Source organism: Pipistrellus hanaki (assembly GCF_964339955.1).
Source record: "Pipistrellus hanaki genome assembly, chromosome: 14".
Classification (NCBI taxonomy): domain Eukaryota; kingdom Metazoa; phylum Chordata; class Mammalia; order Chiroptera; family Vespertilionidae; genus Pipistrellus; species Pipistrellus hanaki.
Window position 1 is genome coordinate 17,870,641 of NC_140516.1, and position 17,706 is coordinate 17,888,346.

The following is a 17,706-nucleotide window of genomic DNA, read 5'->3' on the forward strand; positions in this document are numbered from 1 at the left end:
GCTGATCTTCTTTAAGACGCAAGAGATGCTTTCAGCAACTTGTGACTCTGTGCGCCTTTTTCACCAGCAGAGCAGGAAGTTACCAAGTAAGCCTCCCAGATAAAATATTAACACCGCGTGCAAAGATTCTTGGGAAATAAAATAGTTTTTATTAATTCACTGGATTTCACATACCCAATATTTCTTAAAACAAGTAGTAACAATAGCAACACAAACCACGTGTAAAATGAAAAACAGGTACCACAAACGACACCCTTCCCAATGACACATAGGTAATGAGAAAACCCTACAAGGTGCTGACATTTCTCCCAGTGAGCATAAACAGGCTTCCTGCAGGCTCCCTGGCAACAACCCTTCTTTATCCTGGGCCTGAACCCCAATGTCTTTGGAGTCAACTTGACAAATTAAGGACACATTATATGAGATCAGGTAGAGGGCTCAGTCTACTACAGCGATGGCAGAAGCATGCCAACGGGAGCTCAGCCAGCCAGGCCACATGGCAGATCTTGCATATGTTGCCACATCCAGCAGCCACAAGACCCAGAGCCACAGAGAACTGACAGGTCAGGCCTCAACGGAAATGTTGCTAAAAAGGGATCTGTCCAGCCACATGCTTTGATTTTACAAGTTGGCCCATCTTGGACCCAAATATGCCAAATAGAGCTATCATGCACTACCCTTGAAAACCAGGAACAAAATGCTAAGAATGCCCGAGAACCTGGGGGTCTCGTTCAGCCACCCCGAAAACGAAGACAGCCAAAGTCTTGCCTGTCGGTCCCTGATCCACTCCTCTGCCAGAGGGAAGGCCTGTCAGTATCCAAGGTGCATGAGGCCCGACCACGAGGGCTTCCTAGTTCTCCTTCTGCGCCTGCTGCAACCGCTTGGCCACAGCAGTGATCAGAGCGGCTCCCTTTCCACTCCCATCTTCCGACAGCATGAACGTCACGTCACATTTAGGGGCTAATTCTTTCACAGTTTCCTGCAATATCCAAGAAAAGCTATGAAAAAGAGAAGGAGAAAAAACACATCATCAGCACTTATATATGGAATTGTCATGTTTATAAATTATTTCGATCTAGTTAGTAGCTTCCAGCTTGCTTCTCAAGGATCCAGACAGCTTACACAGTTTTTTAGATAGCTGTTTTAACTTTACCTTTTACTGAACAACTGCTAATGCCAGAGAATAGTTTGTTTAACACACGGAACATCAAAGTGTAACAAATAGTAGTTTGAAAATAATTATTACTATCTTCACTGCATAAATGGTTAAATTTGTACAAACGGGTCCATTTATTAGGACAGTGGTCGGCAAACTGCGGCTCTCGAGCCACATGCGGCTCTTTGGCCCCTTGAGTGTGGCTCTTCCACAAAATACCGCAGCCTGGGTGAGTCTATTTTGAAGAAGTGGCGTTAGAAGAAGTTGTTTAAAAAATTTGGCTCTCAAAAGAAATGCCAATCGTTGTACTATTGATATTTGGCTCTGTTGACTAATGAGTTTGCCGACCACTGTATTAGGATTTGGACCAGGCCAGTCTTTTTACAAACCCCACCTTTTTTGTTCAAAATTTCCCCCCAATTTTTATTTTCAAAATTTTCAAATGTAGAAAGAATAGCTCAGTGAGTACCTCTATATCTTCTGTCTAGTCTCAAAGTTAAAATCTTGCCCTGTGTGACCCATCCATTCACCCATCTCTCCCTCCACTAATTTTCCCCTAAAGCACACAGTCTTAATCACAACACTTGGCCTCTCTGTCATCTGAGATATTAAGTCCATTTGAATTTACATCCTGGGAGTCAGTTACCAGGCCAGTCTGTGGGAGCAAAGTGTGTCTACCAAAGGCCTGGGATGGTCCAGTGGCAGTCACCTCTGAGGGCCAGCATGCCAGAGGAGGATCTGAGCCCGACTCTACCACACAGCCAGTGGGGGACTGGCCAACTACTGACACTCCTTGGGGCTCTGCTGGTTCAGTGGGAGGAGAAGGGAGCATTATCAGAGGCACAGTCAGGGTAATCAGTCACAAACTTCCCATGGAGATAGGAGAAAATGGCTTGGCAATCACTGCTCAATCAAGTCTGTCTTTCTTTTTTTAAAATATATACAATTATTCCGTGGTTTTTAGTGTATTCACAAAATTGTGCAACTATCACCATTGTCTAATCCCAGAACATTTCTGTCATCCTAAAAAGGAAACCCATACCTAACAATAATTGCTTTCAATTCACACTAAACCCAGCAGTCACTAATCTCTCTCTATCTTTATGTATTTGCCTATTCTGAACATTTATACAATGGAATCCTGTTATGTGTGGTCTTTTGTGTCTGGCTTCTTTCATTTAACAGGGTATTTTTCAAGATTCGTCAAAGTTGTAACATGTTTCAGTACTTCATCCCTTTTTATAAGAATATTTCATTGTGTGGCTATCCTACATTTTGTTTACCCGCCGACGTTGATGGACAGTAGGGTTAGTTCCCCTTTTGGCTAGTGCGAATAATGCTGCTGTGAACATCACTAACAAGTTTGTGTGTGAACATGTTTTCAATTCTCTGGAGTACACTAGGAATGAAATTGCTGGGTCACGTGATAACTCCATGTTTATCTTTTTTAGGAATTGCCAAACTGTTTCCCACCAGCCAGGCGTTAGGGCTCCAATTTTGTTACATCCTGATCAACACTTGTTACTGTCACTCTTCTTTATTATGGCCATCCTAACAGTATTTCGTGGTTTTGACTTGCATTTTCCTAGTGACTAATGATATTTGGCATCTTTCTGAGTGCTCATTGGCCATTGTAGATCTTCTTGGAGAAAGTCTATTTAAATCCTTTGTTCATTTGTTGTTTGTCTTTATGGTTGGGTTGTATTAAGTGTCCTTTATATATCCCAGAGATGAGTCCCTCATCAGGTACATGGTTTGCAAATATTTTCTTCCATTCTTTGTTTTCACTTCCTATGGCATATAAAATATTTTAATTTCATGGAGTCCAACTTACCTACATTTTCTTTTGTTGCTTATTCTTCTGATGTTATATTTTAAAACACTGCCTAATCCGAGGTCACAAAGATTTACACCAATGTTTTCTTTTAGGAGTTTTATAGCTTTAGATCTTAAGTCAGGTCTTGGATCCATTTTGAGTTATATTTTGTTCATGGTGTGAGGTCGGATGCCTTTTACTGCTTTTTCTTGCCTCACTGCCCTGGCTAGACTTACCCTGATTTTCCCCTTGAGATCACAAGTTTTGGAACTGATTCTCCCAAACCTCTCCTTGAGTCAAGATTCGACTGAGAAACAAAAGTCAGGCAACCACCTGAAGGCAGCGTTAGAAGCGGCACAATGTTGAAGAGCAGTGGCAAAAGTGCATCCTGATCTTTAGGGAAAAGCATCCAGTCTCTCTCACCAGTAAATACGAAGCCAGCTGTGGGCTTTTTCCAGATGCTTCTATATCAGGTTGAGGAAGCTCCCTTAGTCCTAGTTTATTGAGTAATTTCATCTTGAAAAGTGTTAAATTTTACCAAATGCTCTGTCTGTAGCTACTGAAATGATCATGTGGTTTTGTTCCCTGGTGACCCAAAGGGAAAACCAAGAGACAATACCAGTCAGTCATTTTGAACAGTTAGCATCGTAGGAAGGACTAAGGGTCAAGGATTACAATAAAAGTTCATGTATGCATTTCAGCATGATTGAAAATCTGTGTAAGCTTGTTAATGCCTTTTCTCTTCACCAGAACAAAATGTAAAACACTTACATGAAAATGGAAATCACAGCTTTCATCCCTGGAAACTTTGTGACGAGCCATTCCTGCTATAGCCGCTGCTTAACTTGATCCTCGCAGCAATCCACGAGGCAAGTGTGGTTTGTGTCCTCATTTTACAGAGAGTAAGAAACTGGATTCAAACTCACACTGCCTGACAGGGCTCTTAAGCCTTCTGTCCACTTATTCTGAGCTAAGAAACTTATAGCCAACTCATATTCAACACTGCTCTATGCTATATAAATGCTCAGTGTGAGGCCAGCATTCCTGAGCACTGAGTGGAGCACTTTACCTGTATTAACCCATGTCATCCTCCTGTAGCTCCAGGAGGTAGAGATCGTTACGGCCCGCCTTTTACAGATGAGGAAGCCGAGGTTCAGAGGGGATGGCAAATCCCCCCACCCTGTACCTCAGGGTTCACCCTTACCTGTCAGATTCAACCGGGTCCACTCTTGACCTCAGCGCCCTCCCACCCCGTCCTCTCAGGCACTCACTGAGGGTGCAGCTTGTACAGGGTGCCGTCCACGCCCACCGTGATCTTCAGGTGCTCAAGCCCCTGGTCTTGCCTCCTTTTCTCCACGATGGCAGCCATGCCTGCGCCGCAGAGCTGGGCGGCCCGGCGGGACACAGCTCCACACACCTCCTTCACCACAATGCTGTCCTCACACGTGCTGTCCAAGCCGAGCTGCTGCAGGATCCTCCTCACCTGGAGGAGGGCCAACCGGTCGCTGGAGGGAAGAGGAGTGTTATCAAGAGGGAACAACTGAGAAACAACCTCTGACCATATAGCAGGTTAAGTGAGGGGGCGGGTAGCCAGACAGTAGAATCCTTGGTAGACTTTAAAATTGAGTTTGCATGAGAATATCTAATGCTATGAAAAATGTGTATGATGTAATAAGTGAAAAATATAAATTATAAAATACTACCTGCCATATAATCTTGGTTTGTTTTTGTATGATGTTTTTCCTTACACACACAACACACACACACACACACAAACACACAGACACATGCGTGCGTGCGCATGCACACACAGAGCAGAAGGAAATCTATTCAGATGCTGGTAGGATTGCCAGTCATTTTTATTTTCTTCCTTTTGCTTATGAATAAGCAATATTTATTTAGGAAGGAAAAAAAGTGGGGTTTTATTAGTATGTATAAAATTCCTTCCGTGATCTAGCCCTTCACAGTTTACATAGTTCTTTCATTTACGTTCCCATACTCTAGCCTCAGAGCCATCCTTGGGGCTAAGCAGCAGAGCAATTATCTTACCTAATAAAAGAGAAATATGTAAATTAACCATCACTCCACTACGCCCACAGCCAATCAGAGTAGGTATGCAAATTAACCCAACAAAGATGGTGGCTAATTTGCATATGCAGGCTTGCGGAGCCGTGGGGAAGGGATGATGTCTGTTATAAGGGGAAGGGGGGCAGTGGAGCGAGCTACTGGAGCAGTGCTCTGGACAGAAGCGAGGACTTGTGGGCTCCCAGAGAGCTGGGGAGCGAGGACATGCTGGCTCCTGGGCAGCTGGGAATGAAGTCAGGGGAAGAAAGGCCTATTCTTGCATGGATATCGTGCAACGAGCCTCTGGTTTCTTTTATAAAGAAGGAAATCGGTCCAGGGAGGAGCTACCTGCCTCAGGCCACACAGCACAAAGGGTTAGTTAAGTGGTAGAGATGAAGCACAAGCTCAGGCTCTGAGACTGTAAATCCATGATTCTTCCCCTGAGATCACTGCCCCACCCATTCAGCTGTGTTGGACTGGTCCACAGTCAGCACAGCATCCACTGTCTCCCCATTGGCACTTGATGGCATGATTCTATTTTATTCCATAAAGGTGCTTCTTAAAAAATGCCTGTAGAAGTCAAAGCATCCAAAGCAGACACCTTTTGTGTGGCAAAAGCAAATGTTTCTGGAGGTATATAGGCCCTGACAACTTGCTTTGTCCAGGAACAACTTTCCTTGTATTCAAAAAAGCAAGGCAGAGATACGCCCATCTGTTTATCTCTTGCACACAAGGGAGCAACCATTTCCCACATACAAAGGAGGACCCCTCTGGTGGTGGCTCCTAACTTGCACTCTCGGGATAGGATGAGTTGAAGACCAGACCCCTCCTCCCCCCAACAAAGAGAATGCGGAATGTCTGCTAACCATCACTTCAAAAGCACAAAGTGGCTGCTGGTGCTGCGGATCCCACCACTCTCTCCTAACAGACCTCCGCCGCACCAGCCCATCGCATTCCCCTCATTAGATGCACTGCTTTCATTCATAAAGAGTTTTTCTTTTCCCGCAGAATGATTTCTGGCCTGCTGGCACCTGGCCACGAAGACCAGGAGAATTAAAATGAAGGAAGTCAACTTGAAAGAAATTCCACACACAGAGTCTCTGATCACATCCAGGGCTGGTAGGAAAAGCAGGGAAACCGACATGTGTGCAAAGCTGGAGGCAGTGGGAACTGGAGCTACCTTTTAAAAAGTGTGTCCTGCTGAAACCGGTTTGGCTATAAGTGGATAGAGCGTTGGCCTGCGGACTAAAAGGTCCCAGGTTCGATTCCGGTCAAGGGCATGTACCTTGGTTGTAGGCACATCCCCAGTGGGGAACGTGCAGGAGGCAGCTGATTGATGTTTCTAGCTCTCTATCCCTCTCCCTTCTTCTCTGTAAAAAATCAATAAAATATATTTAAAAAAATAATAAATAAATAAAAGTGTATCCTGCCCAGCTGGCGTGGCTCAGAGGTTGCCCGTTGACCCAAGAACCAAGAGGTCACTGGTTCGATTCTTGGTCAGGGCATATGCCTGGGTTGTGGGCTCGATCCCCAGGGGGGGTTGGGGAGCAATCAGGAGGCAACGGACTGATGATGTTTCTCATTGATGTTTCTATCTCTCTATCATTCTCCCTTCCTCTCTTTCTAAAAATCCATTAAAAAAGAAAATATGCTTGCAAACATTCAAGAACTTGAAAGGGAATATAATATGCAAAAAATAAAAACCGCTGTATTTAGTGGTGAGCATGTGGGTGATTTTTTAAAACAACTTTGCTTTCATATTATGGATATATTTCCTTCTTAGGAACAAAAGAGGATCGTTTTCCAGCCAAAGCTAACTCCCATGTAGCAGTTTAGGAACCTGGAGCCCAGGCAGGCCGCTGGCCCCTCACTGTGAGCACGCCCTGGGGCTGTGGTCCCGGGGCAGCTGGAGAGAGGGGGCTGTGGTCGCTCCTCATCCGGCCTTACCGTCTCTATTGTTAAGTCTCAAACCCGCCTCCCCCCAGCAGGACGGCAGCATGTCCAGGTTAGGGCTCTGACACGTCACCTTTCGATCTGGGACAGGAACTTGGTCTCAAAGATGCCCCTGGTGCGGAGACGCTCTGAAATCTGGCCCCGGAAGAGGAGGCCCTGCCTGGTCAGGTCAATCAGGATCTGCCGCACAATCTCGCCCAGGTACATCCCGCTGGTCATCTTCTCGTATCTGTTCGGGGAAGAGGGATAGGTCGGTGAGAGCAGGAGAATCCGCGCGGATGGACGGTTCCCAAAAGGACATGGGTCAGGCGTGGAAGGCAGACATCGGCCTCCGCCAGCTGCCTGGCTTGGAGTGTTTCAGAGGCAGCAGTGGTCAAGGGGAATGCAATGATGTGGGCAAGCCAGGTTTGGAGCCACAGGGAGCGGGAGCCAGGTCCCAGCTCTGCCACACACAAGGGGCACCTGAGCAAGCACTAAGCCATCGTCCATAAAACAGGGACCAAAGCACTGACCGCATAAGGCCGTGGGAAGGCCAGCCTTGGGTGTACACACAGCAGGAGCTGAGCCAGAGCTAGTCCCGCTCCTGCTCCCAAAGCCAGTGCCCTTGGTGTGTATGAAACGTCTGTCTTACTGGAGATTCTCGAGGCTTCATATCTGAAGAAATCTGACCCGCTAGAGATTCTGTCCCACCAGATAATACATTTACCCTGTCTGCACACACCAGGGGTCCTCAAAAGATGGGACCACCCTGTCCCCTTTGTGCCAGGCTGTGAGCAGCGCGAGGGAGGGAGCAAGAGGGACGTGCCTTGTGACCAGCAGCACCGGCCAGGCCGTCGGCACTGGTGTGTGACCGGCACTGACCACAGGGACGCAGGCTGGGGCTGCCCCTCCGCAGGGAATCAGAGAGTGGCCCAGACTTGTGTGTTCTCCTCACTGATCGGCCCTAACATGAACCCAAGGAGCCAAGATGAAACTGACAAATTATGGCAGCAAATTCCAAAATGCTGCCCCCTGAAGTCCTCATCCCAAACATGTAAGCCTCCGGTGGATTCGGACACAGAACTAAGTCAGAAGGACCTCGCCCCTAAGAAGAGCCATGATATCTGGATGCCCCAATGTGGGGTCCAGAGATAAATACATTGATCAGATTTTTTTCTTTTTTGGAGCAAGGGCCAAGGAAGATGAGGAACCATGGGGCCTCTGCTGTGTGGTGCTCTCAGTTAGACAGTTACTAAGGCATGTGTGGCCCAGCCATCCCATTACATGTCCTGTCTGCTCAGCTTCCTCACATGGCTGTCACCCATCACAACAAACCTGCATTTCCATCTTATTTCATATACTAAGACACTGGGTTTAGTTGTGACCTGATAGTAAAACATTTACTCTCTGGTAGATTATAGAAAAAGTTTGTCAGCTCCTGTTCTAATGGACAAGCCCAGGTTAATGACCAATTCCTAGCATAAAAGCTCCATCCCTAGCTACCCCTTTCTCTCCTTCTCAAGAAGGTATAATATATGAGGATGCAAGTGAAAATGGGCTTTCCTTTTTTAAAGAACAATCCCTTGTTTTTCAGTGTTTTCAGTAGGGTAAGTAGTTGGAATACACATCACAGGTATCTGTGACCCATGTTGGGACATGACATCATGTTGAGAAGGATGGAAGGATCTCATCCTTCACCTGTGGCCACTTCCTCGCCCAGAGCAATGAGGTCAGCAACCTGGCAGCCAGCTCTTAAAATGCTGAGGATGCATTGGACCTCCCGGAAGCACATCCTGAGAGGATCTACCGAGTCCCAGGCCCTGCTCACCCACAGACAGCTCTGCCTCCACTAGCCACAGCCTTTATGAGGTCCTGTGATAGCTAGAAAAAAAAAAAAAGGCAACCCTTTGTTCTACTTATTGGACATTTGTCATAATATTTTGCTTCTGTTCAAATAAGACTGCACACTAACATCTATAGCAGTCGTAATATAATAAGAAAATGACACACACACACACCCTCTCCACCGCCCCCTCCGCCCCCCGGATCTGGTAAAGTTGTATCTGCACAACCCGCACACATGTCCACATCTGCCTTCTCACCTTTGCTTGCCGGGATTCAAGGACCCCTCGTCCACCTCCTTGTCATACTGGGTCCTGATGTCATCTATGCAGCCGTTGTCTCCAAACCCTCCCCATTCCGTGTTAATGCACATCTTCCCCTCGTCCCCTTCCACCACCTCTATGTTCCTCATCTCCTCCATGTAGCACATATTGCTGCCCGTTCCTACAAGGAATCACAAAGAGACTTAGTCTTCAGAAGACACCGCCAGATCGTAAAGAGGCAGAGGAGCGCAGTGGACAGGACTTGAGGCTTGGTGTCAGACAACTGGATTAGAGTCAGAAGCTGAACTTCAGCTTTATACCATTGCTGAGTGACCTTAGACAAGCACCTCATCTTTCAGAGACCCAATTCCTTCGTCTGTGAAAAGGAAACAATGCCTGCTTCATAGATTTGTTGTTGTTTTTTTTTTAAAGAGATGAGCCGGAACCGGTTTGGCTCAGTGGATAAGAGCGTCGGCCTGCAGACTGAAAGGTCCCAGGTTCAATTCCGGTCAAGGCATGTACCTTGGTTGCGGGCACATCCCCAGTAGGGGTTGTGCATGAGGCATCTGATAGATGATTCTCTCTCATCGATCTTTCTAACTCTCTATCCCTCTCTCTTCCTCTCTGTAAAAAATCAATAAAATATATTTATAAATAAATAAATAAATAAATAAATAAATAAATAAATAATGAGATGAGCTCTGGCTGGTGTGGGTCAATGGTTGAGCATCGACTTATGAGCTAGGAGGTCACAGTTTGATTCCTAGTCAGGGCACATGTGGGTGTAATCCCCAGTAGGGGGTATTCAGGAGGCAGCCAATCAATGATTCTCTCTTATCATTGATGTTTCTCTCTCTCTCTCTCCTCCCTTCCTCTCTGAAATCAATAAAAAATATATTTGAAAAAATGACATGATGTTTATAAGTTTCCTCCACATAGTAAGCATTCAATAAATGGTGACAGCAGCAGCAGTATCACCTCCATCATCATCCTTGTTAATCTATAGGCACACAAAGTGAGCCTCCAAGTAGTCATAGAGTTAGTCAGAGCTGGAAGGGACCATGAGGAATCATCTAGTCTTGGACAAGCAGATGTTTAGCATCTATAAGCCACCCTCTTCTCCTTGTCCCATGACCTGGTCTATGAACTATTCTTAACACAACAGTCCAGGCAATTATTACATGTAATTAAACAAGTCTCATCTCTTTGCTCACCTAGATATAGCTCAGCCCCTCCCATAGATGAGGAAATTAAAGTCAAGAAGAATAGTAACCTGCCCAAGGTCACAAAGTGGGTAAGAGTTGGAGTGAGATGAAGCCCCTTACCTGGCATTGAAGACATCTCAATCTATCCCCATCTGCTTGTTCCACCTACTCCTCGCCTCCAGGAACCCCAGACAACCAACTGGAACAACGTTCTCAGATTGTCATCACTTCACCGGTGTCATCACTTCACCGGTGTCATCCCCATCTCCCCCTGTTCAACTCCCAACCTTTCCCCCAGCTCTTAATGAGAGCCATCCCGCTGGGATCCCCCCTAGTCCTTCATCGCTATCAGACTTCTCCTCCCCTAGGTTTCCTTCCAAATCTTCCCATCCTGTGAACGCAGTCAGCCAGAGAAGGTCAGAGAGCACTGAAGCCAGCCTTGGACCAACAAGATTCAACTAAGGTCTCCTTCCTCCCAGGATAATCTGCTCCAAGGCCCTAATCTGAAAGTCCCATTTTTATATCATTCTTCTTCAACAGAAAGGACAACCTTGACTAACTACCCTTAATGAAGAGAGGTATTAAGACTTAGGAATTAGGCCCTAACCGGTTTGGCTCAGTGGATAGAGCATCGGTCTGCGGACTGAAGGGTCCCAGGTTCAATTCCAGTCAAGGGCATGTACCTTGGTTGTGGGCACATCCCCAGTAGGGGTTGTGTAGGAGGCAGCTAACTCTCTATCCCTTTCCCTTCCTTTCTGTAAAAAATCTATAAAATATAATTTTTTTAAAAAGACTTAGAAATTAGGAAACCTAGAATCCCTAATTAACTTCATCTCTGCCTTGGACAAAGCCAGCTCTAGAGCCTCTGAACAATCTCCCCACTTCACTATGTTAAAAAGGATCCTCCAAAGAATCAGATGGGAGTCGGCCAATGGGACATGCCTGACCACTTACCTGCAATCAGGCCAATCTCACAATTAGGGTCTTCATAGGCACAGGTCATCATGGTCCCCACTGTGTCATTCACAACTGAAACTATGTCCAGGTCAAACTCCTGCAAAGAAAGCAACTCTACTGTAGGTAGAATGTGCAAGCCAAATGGACTTAGGAGGGGCATACTGACCCAGAGTAGGGGTGTGTGTGAGAGAGAGGTCAGAGTCACAGGGCTGGACTAGGACAGTAGACCAAAGGGGTTTTGGGGGAGGGGCTAGGTCAGGCGTGAGCCTCAACACCGTATCGTACGTTTCTCCTCTTGATGGCTTCCCTGAGCATATCCACCATGTCTTCTCCTTCACAGTCAGTAGCCTTAAAGCCTTTGGTCCACTCAATTAGTGTCGCCTGAAAGAGAGGAGGAGAAGTTCACTCGAGCAGTAGTTTTCTGGGACCACTGCATGACCTCAACAACTAATAGCTGGTCAGGTGTGTGTGCTGTTGATTGCTTCCACCTATTGAGGCCTAACACTAGGCCTAGAGGCATTACCCAGCATGATGCTCAGACACCTACTTCTGAGTGGAATAATTGCAGTAATTCATATTCACCAGTGATCAACTCGTATTCCCTGGCCATGGCTGCACAGAACAAAGGCCTGGATCACTTCTAATTTAGCCAAAGACAGATTAAGATGTGATTAATGATAAAGCTACAGGCTGTTTATTAAAGCACTGTTCCATAGTAAAACACTAGAGGCATCATATCATTCCAAAAAATGGATCTATCATCTTGTACAACAATATAGGAAATGTTCTCTATCCTATCTAATAAAAGCCTAATATGCAAATTGACTGTCACTCCAACATACAATATGGCTGCCCCCATGTGGTCAAAGATGGCCACCCCCATGTGGACACAAGATGGCTGGCAGGGAAGGGCAGCTGGGGGTGATCAGGCCAGCAGGGGAGGGCACTTGGGAGGGACTAGTCCTGCAAGGGAGGGCAGTTGTGGGTGATCAGGCCAGCAAGGGAGGGCAGTTGGAGGGGACCAGGCCTGCAGGAGAGGGCAGTTGGGAGGGAAAAGGCCTTCAGGGGAGGGCAGTTGAGGGGGGACCAGTCAGCAGGGGATGGAAGTTAGAGGTGACCAGGCCTGCAAGGGAGGGCAGTTGGCGGTGACCAGGCCTGCAGGGGAGAGCAATTGCGGGGACCAGGCTGACAGGGGAGTGGTTATGGGGTGATCAGGCTGGCAGGCAGAGCGGTTAGAGGCAATCAGGCAGGCAGGCGAATGGTTGCTAGCCAGCAGTCCTGGATTGTGAGAGGGATGTCCCAGATTGGAGGGACCCCCCCGCATGTACGAATTTCATGCACCGGGGCCTCTAGTGTTTGTGTGTGTGTGTGTGTGTGTGTGTGTGTGTGTGTGTGTGTATATATATATATATGCCAAGTGACCTCAATGCCAGAATGACGGGTTGCTTTGACAAACACTTCGGCCCCAACTGCCCATGGCTCCCTGTCCTAAGGCCTCTAAATAAAATGAATAGTGACTCAGACTCCCCTCGTGGAGGAGGGCAGCCCACCCCATGGGCTGGCTGGGAGTCTGGGGGGGGGGGGGGCGCTTACCTTATCGATGCCTGTCTGCCTGCAGGGAAACGAGAAGGTGAAGCCCAGAGGCAGCGGGGCTCCCTTGAGGCCCATGTAGTCCAAGAAGTCGGAGATGCACTGCACGATGTGGTCGAACAGCTGTCGGGAGAGAGTGGCAGTCACCCCGGGCCGGCCGCGACCGGGGCAGGCCGGCACCTCCGCGCACAGACCCCACCCAGTGTTTACCTCCTCGCCGGTGCCCTGCATGATCTCCAGCGGGATGGCGAAGATCTTGTTGTACATCCGCACTGACCGCCGGCCACTCCTGATCTTCACCAGGAGCACGCGGAAGTTGGTTCCCCCCAGATCCAGGGCGAGGAAATTTCCTCTCTCTGTGGTGGAGAGAGCGGGGCTCAGGGGAGGCGTGGGGGACAGGAGAGGAGGAAAGGAGCCGCCTCAGAGGCTGCAGGTCCGGACCACCTGCAGGCGCCTGGAGCTGCCTGAGGCCAGCCTGCTTTTCCTGGCACAGGAAGCCCCACGCGCTGCTTATGCTCGAGGAGCCTCTGAGGGTGAGGCAGGCCAGGCCTCCCTGAGTGCCATGGCCTCCGGAAGGTGGCTCCATCCGTCTGTGTGGCCTAGAGCAACTGCTCATCACGAGATAGAGTGATTCTTCCCATCCCTGCTCTCCCCTTCCCTGGGTTCCCTCACCCGCACCTAGCCGGTTTGGCCCAGTGGATAGAGCATAGGCCTGTGGACTGAAGGGTCCCGGGTTTGATTCCAGTCAAGGGCATGTACCTCGGTTGTAGGCTGGATCCCTGGCCGGGTCAGGGCACATGCAGGAAGCAACCAATAGATGTGTCTCTCTCACATCAATGTTTCTCTCGCTCTCTCTGTCTCTCCCCCCTCTCTCTCTAAAAATGAATGGAAAAATACCATCGGGTGGGAATTAACAACAAAAAGAAATCAAATCAAGTTCAACCTTCAATACCACCCTCTGCCTCTCACTTTCTCCAGCATCGCAGAGCACCACAGACTGTTCTGGGAAGCCTTTTTCCTTGCTCTCTGTCTCACCCTACTGCAGTCACACTGGTCATCTCGCTGTTCCTTGAATTTGCCAAAGACATCACTCCCAGCCTGCTCTCTCACCCCTCACCCTGCTCTGTTTGTCCTCAGAGCACCTGTCATCACATGGCATCACATGGCGTTTGTTCTTTGTCTGCCAGCCCAACAGAACGTAAGCTCCACCAGGGAGGGGGACTGACTGTGTTTTCCTCACTGCTCTATCACCAAGACTATGACAGAGCCTGGCACATAGTAGGTGCTTAATAAAACTTGGAGAGATAAAGGCAGGAGGATGAACAGGATGAGGGAATGAATCATTGAACAGTATCTCTACTGCTCTCAGTTTTTCCCCACGTAGACTCCAAAAACATTGGCTCCGGCAAAGACCTTTGCTGTTGGGAGTTCCCAAGTACAGCAGTGTGGCCGTGCGCATGTCCCCTCACCTCTCCGAGTCTGTTTTTGGTGTCCATAAAATGGGAATCACCCTCTATTTATGGAACATCCAAAGTGGTTGTGAGGATGAAATGCAATGTCCCAAAGCAAACGACAGGCTAGAAAGCAGCGGACCAAGGCCGTCATTTCTGGGTGCCGTTCATGACGTTCCGAGAGGTGAAATGACTTCTTTATAAAGAACTGCCTCTGCAGAGAAGTGGCTCCTCTCGCTGAGCACAGGGGACCGGGAGGAGGAGCCAGGATTTGGAAAAGTCAGGGGCAGAGAGCACTGAGGGGAGAGCAGGAGAGCCAGGCCTCCGGATGGAAGAGAGGCAGAGAAGCTGCGGGAAGGCAAGCCAGACGACTCCAAGTGTCCAGATGGCAGCTCCCGGGGACAGCAGCTGGTCTTCTGTTTGCCAACAACACGGGGGACACTCCATGTCCTCAGCTACACAGACATGCGTGCGCCCTGTGGGAGGCGTTCTCTCCACCAGCGTGCACAGCACAAGGCCGAGGGGCAACCACGGCAAATGGATGCAGAAGGGGTACTGACTGAAATATGGTAGCAATCATACTTGGGTAAAAACTGCTGTTTGAATTTTAACCCTACTATTCTGACTTCGACCTTCACTTACTTGCTTTGTTCATCACGCGATGGGCTTAGGGAGGATGAATTCAGATTCTAAGCAAGATTACAGGCAGAACTTCCTTTTTTTCTTTTTTTTTCTTTTTTTTATTAAAGAGCCAGCCCTATGTGCACTTAGTGGTTATCTCGATGCTGGCCTGGAAAACAATACAGTTCTATCCAATTGAAAAAGTGCACCTGGCATGGTATTGGGATTGTGGGCATATCTGGTCTCTGGCCTACAAGGTCAGACAGCAACATTTTGTCTAGGAAGAACAGCAGAAAATTCCAAACAACAGTTTGTTGCAAAATAGGGGTTTTCCTTCTCAGAACCTTTAAAAAGAACTACCTGCCCCTGAAGCAATGCAGTCATATGGAATCTGCCTGTGTGTGGTGCTCTTGCAGCTGTCCTAGCCAGATATTTCAATAAATCTTTGCTTTTTTTAATAAATCATCAGCCTCCGGTGGTCTTATTTTGAACCCAGGGTTTGACCCCGCAACACTGACCTTCTACCCCTCTCCCCGCCCACAGTTACAGACAGGGATCCAAAGCTCTTCAAATAAAAACCTAACCGGATTCAGGGAGTTTCGCAGGAGCTCCCGCAGGCGGCCCTGCGGGAGAGAGAGCTGTGCGCGGCCCACCTGTGCCGTCCGGCATCCCGCAGACGTAGCTGGGCAGCATCTTGACGGTGGCCCGCAGGTGGGTGTCCCTCCTCAGCCCATACTCGAGCTCGGCCCGCATCTGGTCCCGCACGCCCACCAGCTGCTCCCGGCTCAGCCGGAACAGAGCCAGCACCCGGTCCACCTGCTTGCGCTGGGCCTGCACGCGGGAGGCCACCGCCGTCACCATGGCCGCCCCCTTGGTGCTGCCGCTCTCCGACAGGAGGAAGCGGACGTCACAGTTCGGGACCAGCCTCCTCACCACTTTGTGCAGGCGTTTGGGGTATCTGCAGGCAAAATACAGAGCGCTTAGCCCTCACTGGTTTGGCTCAGTGGATAAAGCTTCGGGCTGTGAACTGAAGGGTCCCAGGTTCGATTCCGGTCAAGGGCATGTACCTTGGTTGCGGGCACATTCCTAGTGGGAGATGTTCAGTAGGCAGCTGATTGATATTTCTCTCACCCATCGATGATTCTAACTCTCTATCCCTCTCCCTTCCTCTCTGTAAAAAAATCAATTAAAGTATATTTTTTTAAAAATACAGGCCCAGCCGAAACGGGTTTGGCTCAGTGGATAGAGCGCCGGCCTGTGGACTAAAGGATACCAGGTTTGATACCAGGTTTGATCCCGGTCAAGGGCATGTGCCTTGGTTACGGGCACATCCCCAGTAGGGGGTGTGCAGGAGGCAGCTGATTGAAGGAGACGATGGTGCAGACGTGATGTTTCTAACTCTTTATCCCCCTCTCTTCCTCTCTGTGAAAAATCAATATAAGTGTATTTTAAAAAATAAAATACAGAACAGTCATACAGGCCCAGCCCTGCCAATGGGAACAGGCACAGGGCAGCATGGGCCAGGTCCTGGGACCCCTTTAGTCGCCTGTGGGGAGAGGGGTGCCAGGGAGGGACAGGCGGAGGGACCGGGCAGCTGGACAGGACACTGAGAGGCTCGAGGAAGTGCCTATTTTACCACCAATATTTTAACTGGTAGGGCATGTCCATGCAGAACATGTTGGCCAATCACCATCGCCGCCCACAGGGAAGTTCTTTCCCCCGCTCCTTCCAGGGGCGCCCGCCTGATCCCAGCACCTCCTCCGTCAGCCAGAGGGGCGCGTGCACTCCCTCCTCCAGGGAAATTCTCATTCCCACGTGTTTTCCCACCAGAATCCCTCCCATGAACTCGGCAACCTCTGTTATCCGCTTTCCCCATATATAACTGGGTGTATTTTTTTCAACCTTCCCACACAGTATGTGTAAACAGTAACAGACAGATAGGTGAATAGATGATAGAAGGGTGGCCAGACGGCTAAACACAGAAATGGCTGGCCTTGCTAGTCAGGCAGCTGGCTTTAGTGGAGTATTTCTTTAAGAGTGACCTTGCCCTAGCCAGTTTGGCTCAGTAGACAGAGCATCGGCCTGGGAACTCAAGGGTTTCAGGTTTGATTCAGGTCAAGGGCATGTTCCTTGGTTGCAGGCACATCCCCAGTAGGAGGTGTGCAGGAGGCAGCTGATTGATGTCACTTTCTCATCGATGTTTCTAACTCTCCCTCTCCCTTTCCCTTCCTCTTTGTAAAAAAAAATCAATAAAATCTATATATTTTTTAAAAAGAGTGACCTTGTCCCCTGGTCCCGACCAACCAACCCAGCCAGCCAGCCGGAGGCAGCCCTTGAATCCAGCCTTTCCCCCGACCCTCAGAACCAGGGGGAGAGTGGGCTCAGGGAAGCGGCACAGTGGGAGCGCCCGGGACCGGTCCCAGGGGAGACTGGTTCGCGGGGTGCGGCCACAGCGGCACTCACTGGGGGTGTATCTTGTAGACGGTGCCGTCCACGCCCACCGTGGTCCGCAGCCGCGCCAGCTTCTTGTTCTCCCGGAGGCGAGTGAGGACGGCCGCCAGGGCGGCCGCGCAGAGGTTGGCCGAGCGGAAGGAGACGATGGTGCAGACGTGCTGCACCGCAATGCAGTCGGCCTCCGAAGGCTCCAGGCCCAGGTCCGTGAGGATCTCCCGCGTGTTGGCGAGGCCTTCTTTGTACCTGGCCGGGGACAGGAGTGAGAGGACCGCCCTTTCCCCTCCAGGGGAGGGCCCCTCGGAGAACCAGCTCTCTCACCTCTCTGGGCCTGACAAGAAACAGGCGGGCACCTAGT

The 17,706-nt window shown here is 49.1% G+C and overlaps 1 protein-coding gene across 1 annotated transcript in view; it reads right to left on the reverse strand.

The window, feature by feature from the left end:
* Window positions 1-233: 233 nt before the first annotated feature.
* The window catches only part of HKDC1 (hexokinase domain containing 1), a gene marked incomplete at its 5' end in the record, with an annotated part of 36,715 nt that continues 19,242 nt past the window's right edge, over window positions 234-17,706 (reverse strand). Inside the window, 10 exons of the mRNA XM_084904257.1 lie at window positions 234-998; window positions 4,244-4,477; window positions 7,063-7,218; window positions 9,071-9,254; window positions 11,233-11,332; window positions 11,521-11,616; window positions 12,829-12,948; window positions 13,036-13,181; window positions 15,551-15,855; window positions 17,361-17,594. Of these exons, the coding sequence (XP_084760383.1) occupies window positions 851-998; window positions 4,244-4,477; window positions 7,063-7,218; window positions 9,071-9,254; window positions 11,233-11,332; window positions 11,521-11,616; window positions 12,829-12,948; window positions 13,036-13,181; window positions 15,551-15,855; window positions 17,361-17,594 (1,723 nt within the window). The 3' untranslated portion in view covers window positions 234-850. The remainder of the gene's footprint in view (window positions 999-4,243; window positions 4,478-7,062; window positions 7,219-9,070; window positions 9,255-11,232; window positions 11,333-11,520; window positions 11,617-12,828; window positions 12,949-13,035; window positions 13,182-15,550; window positions 15,856-17,360; window positions 17,595-17,706) is intronic.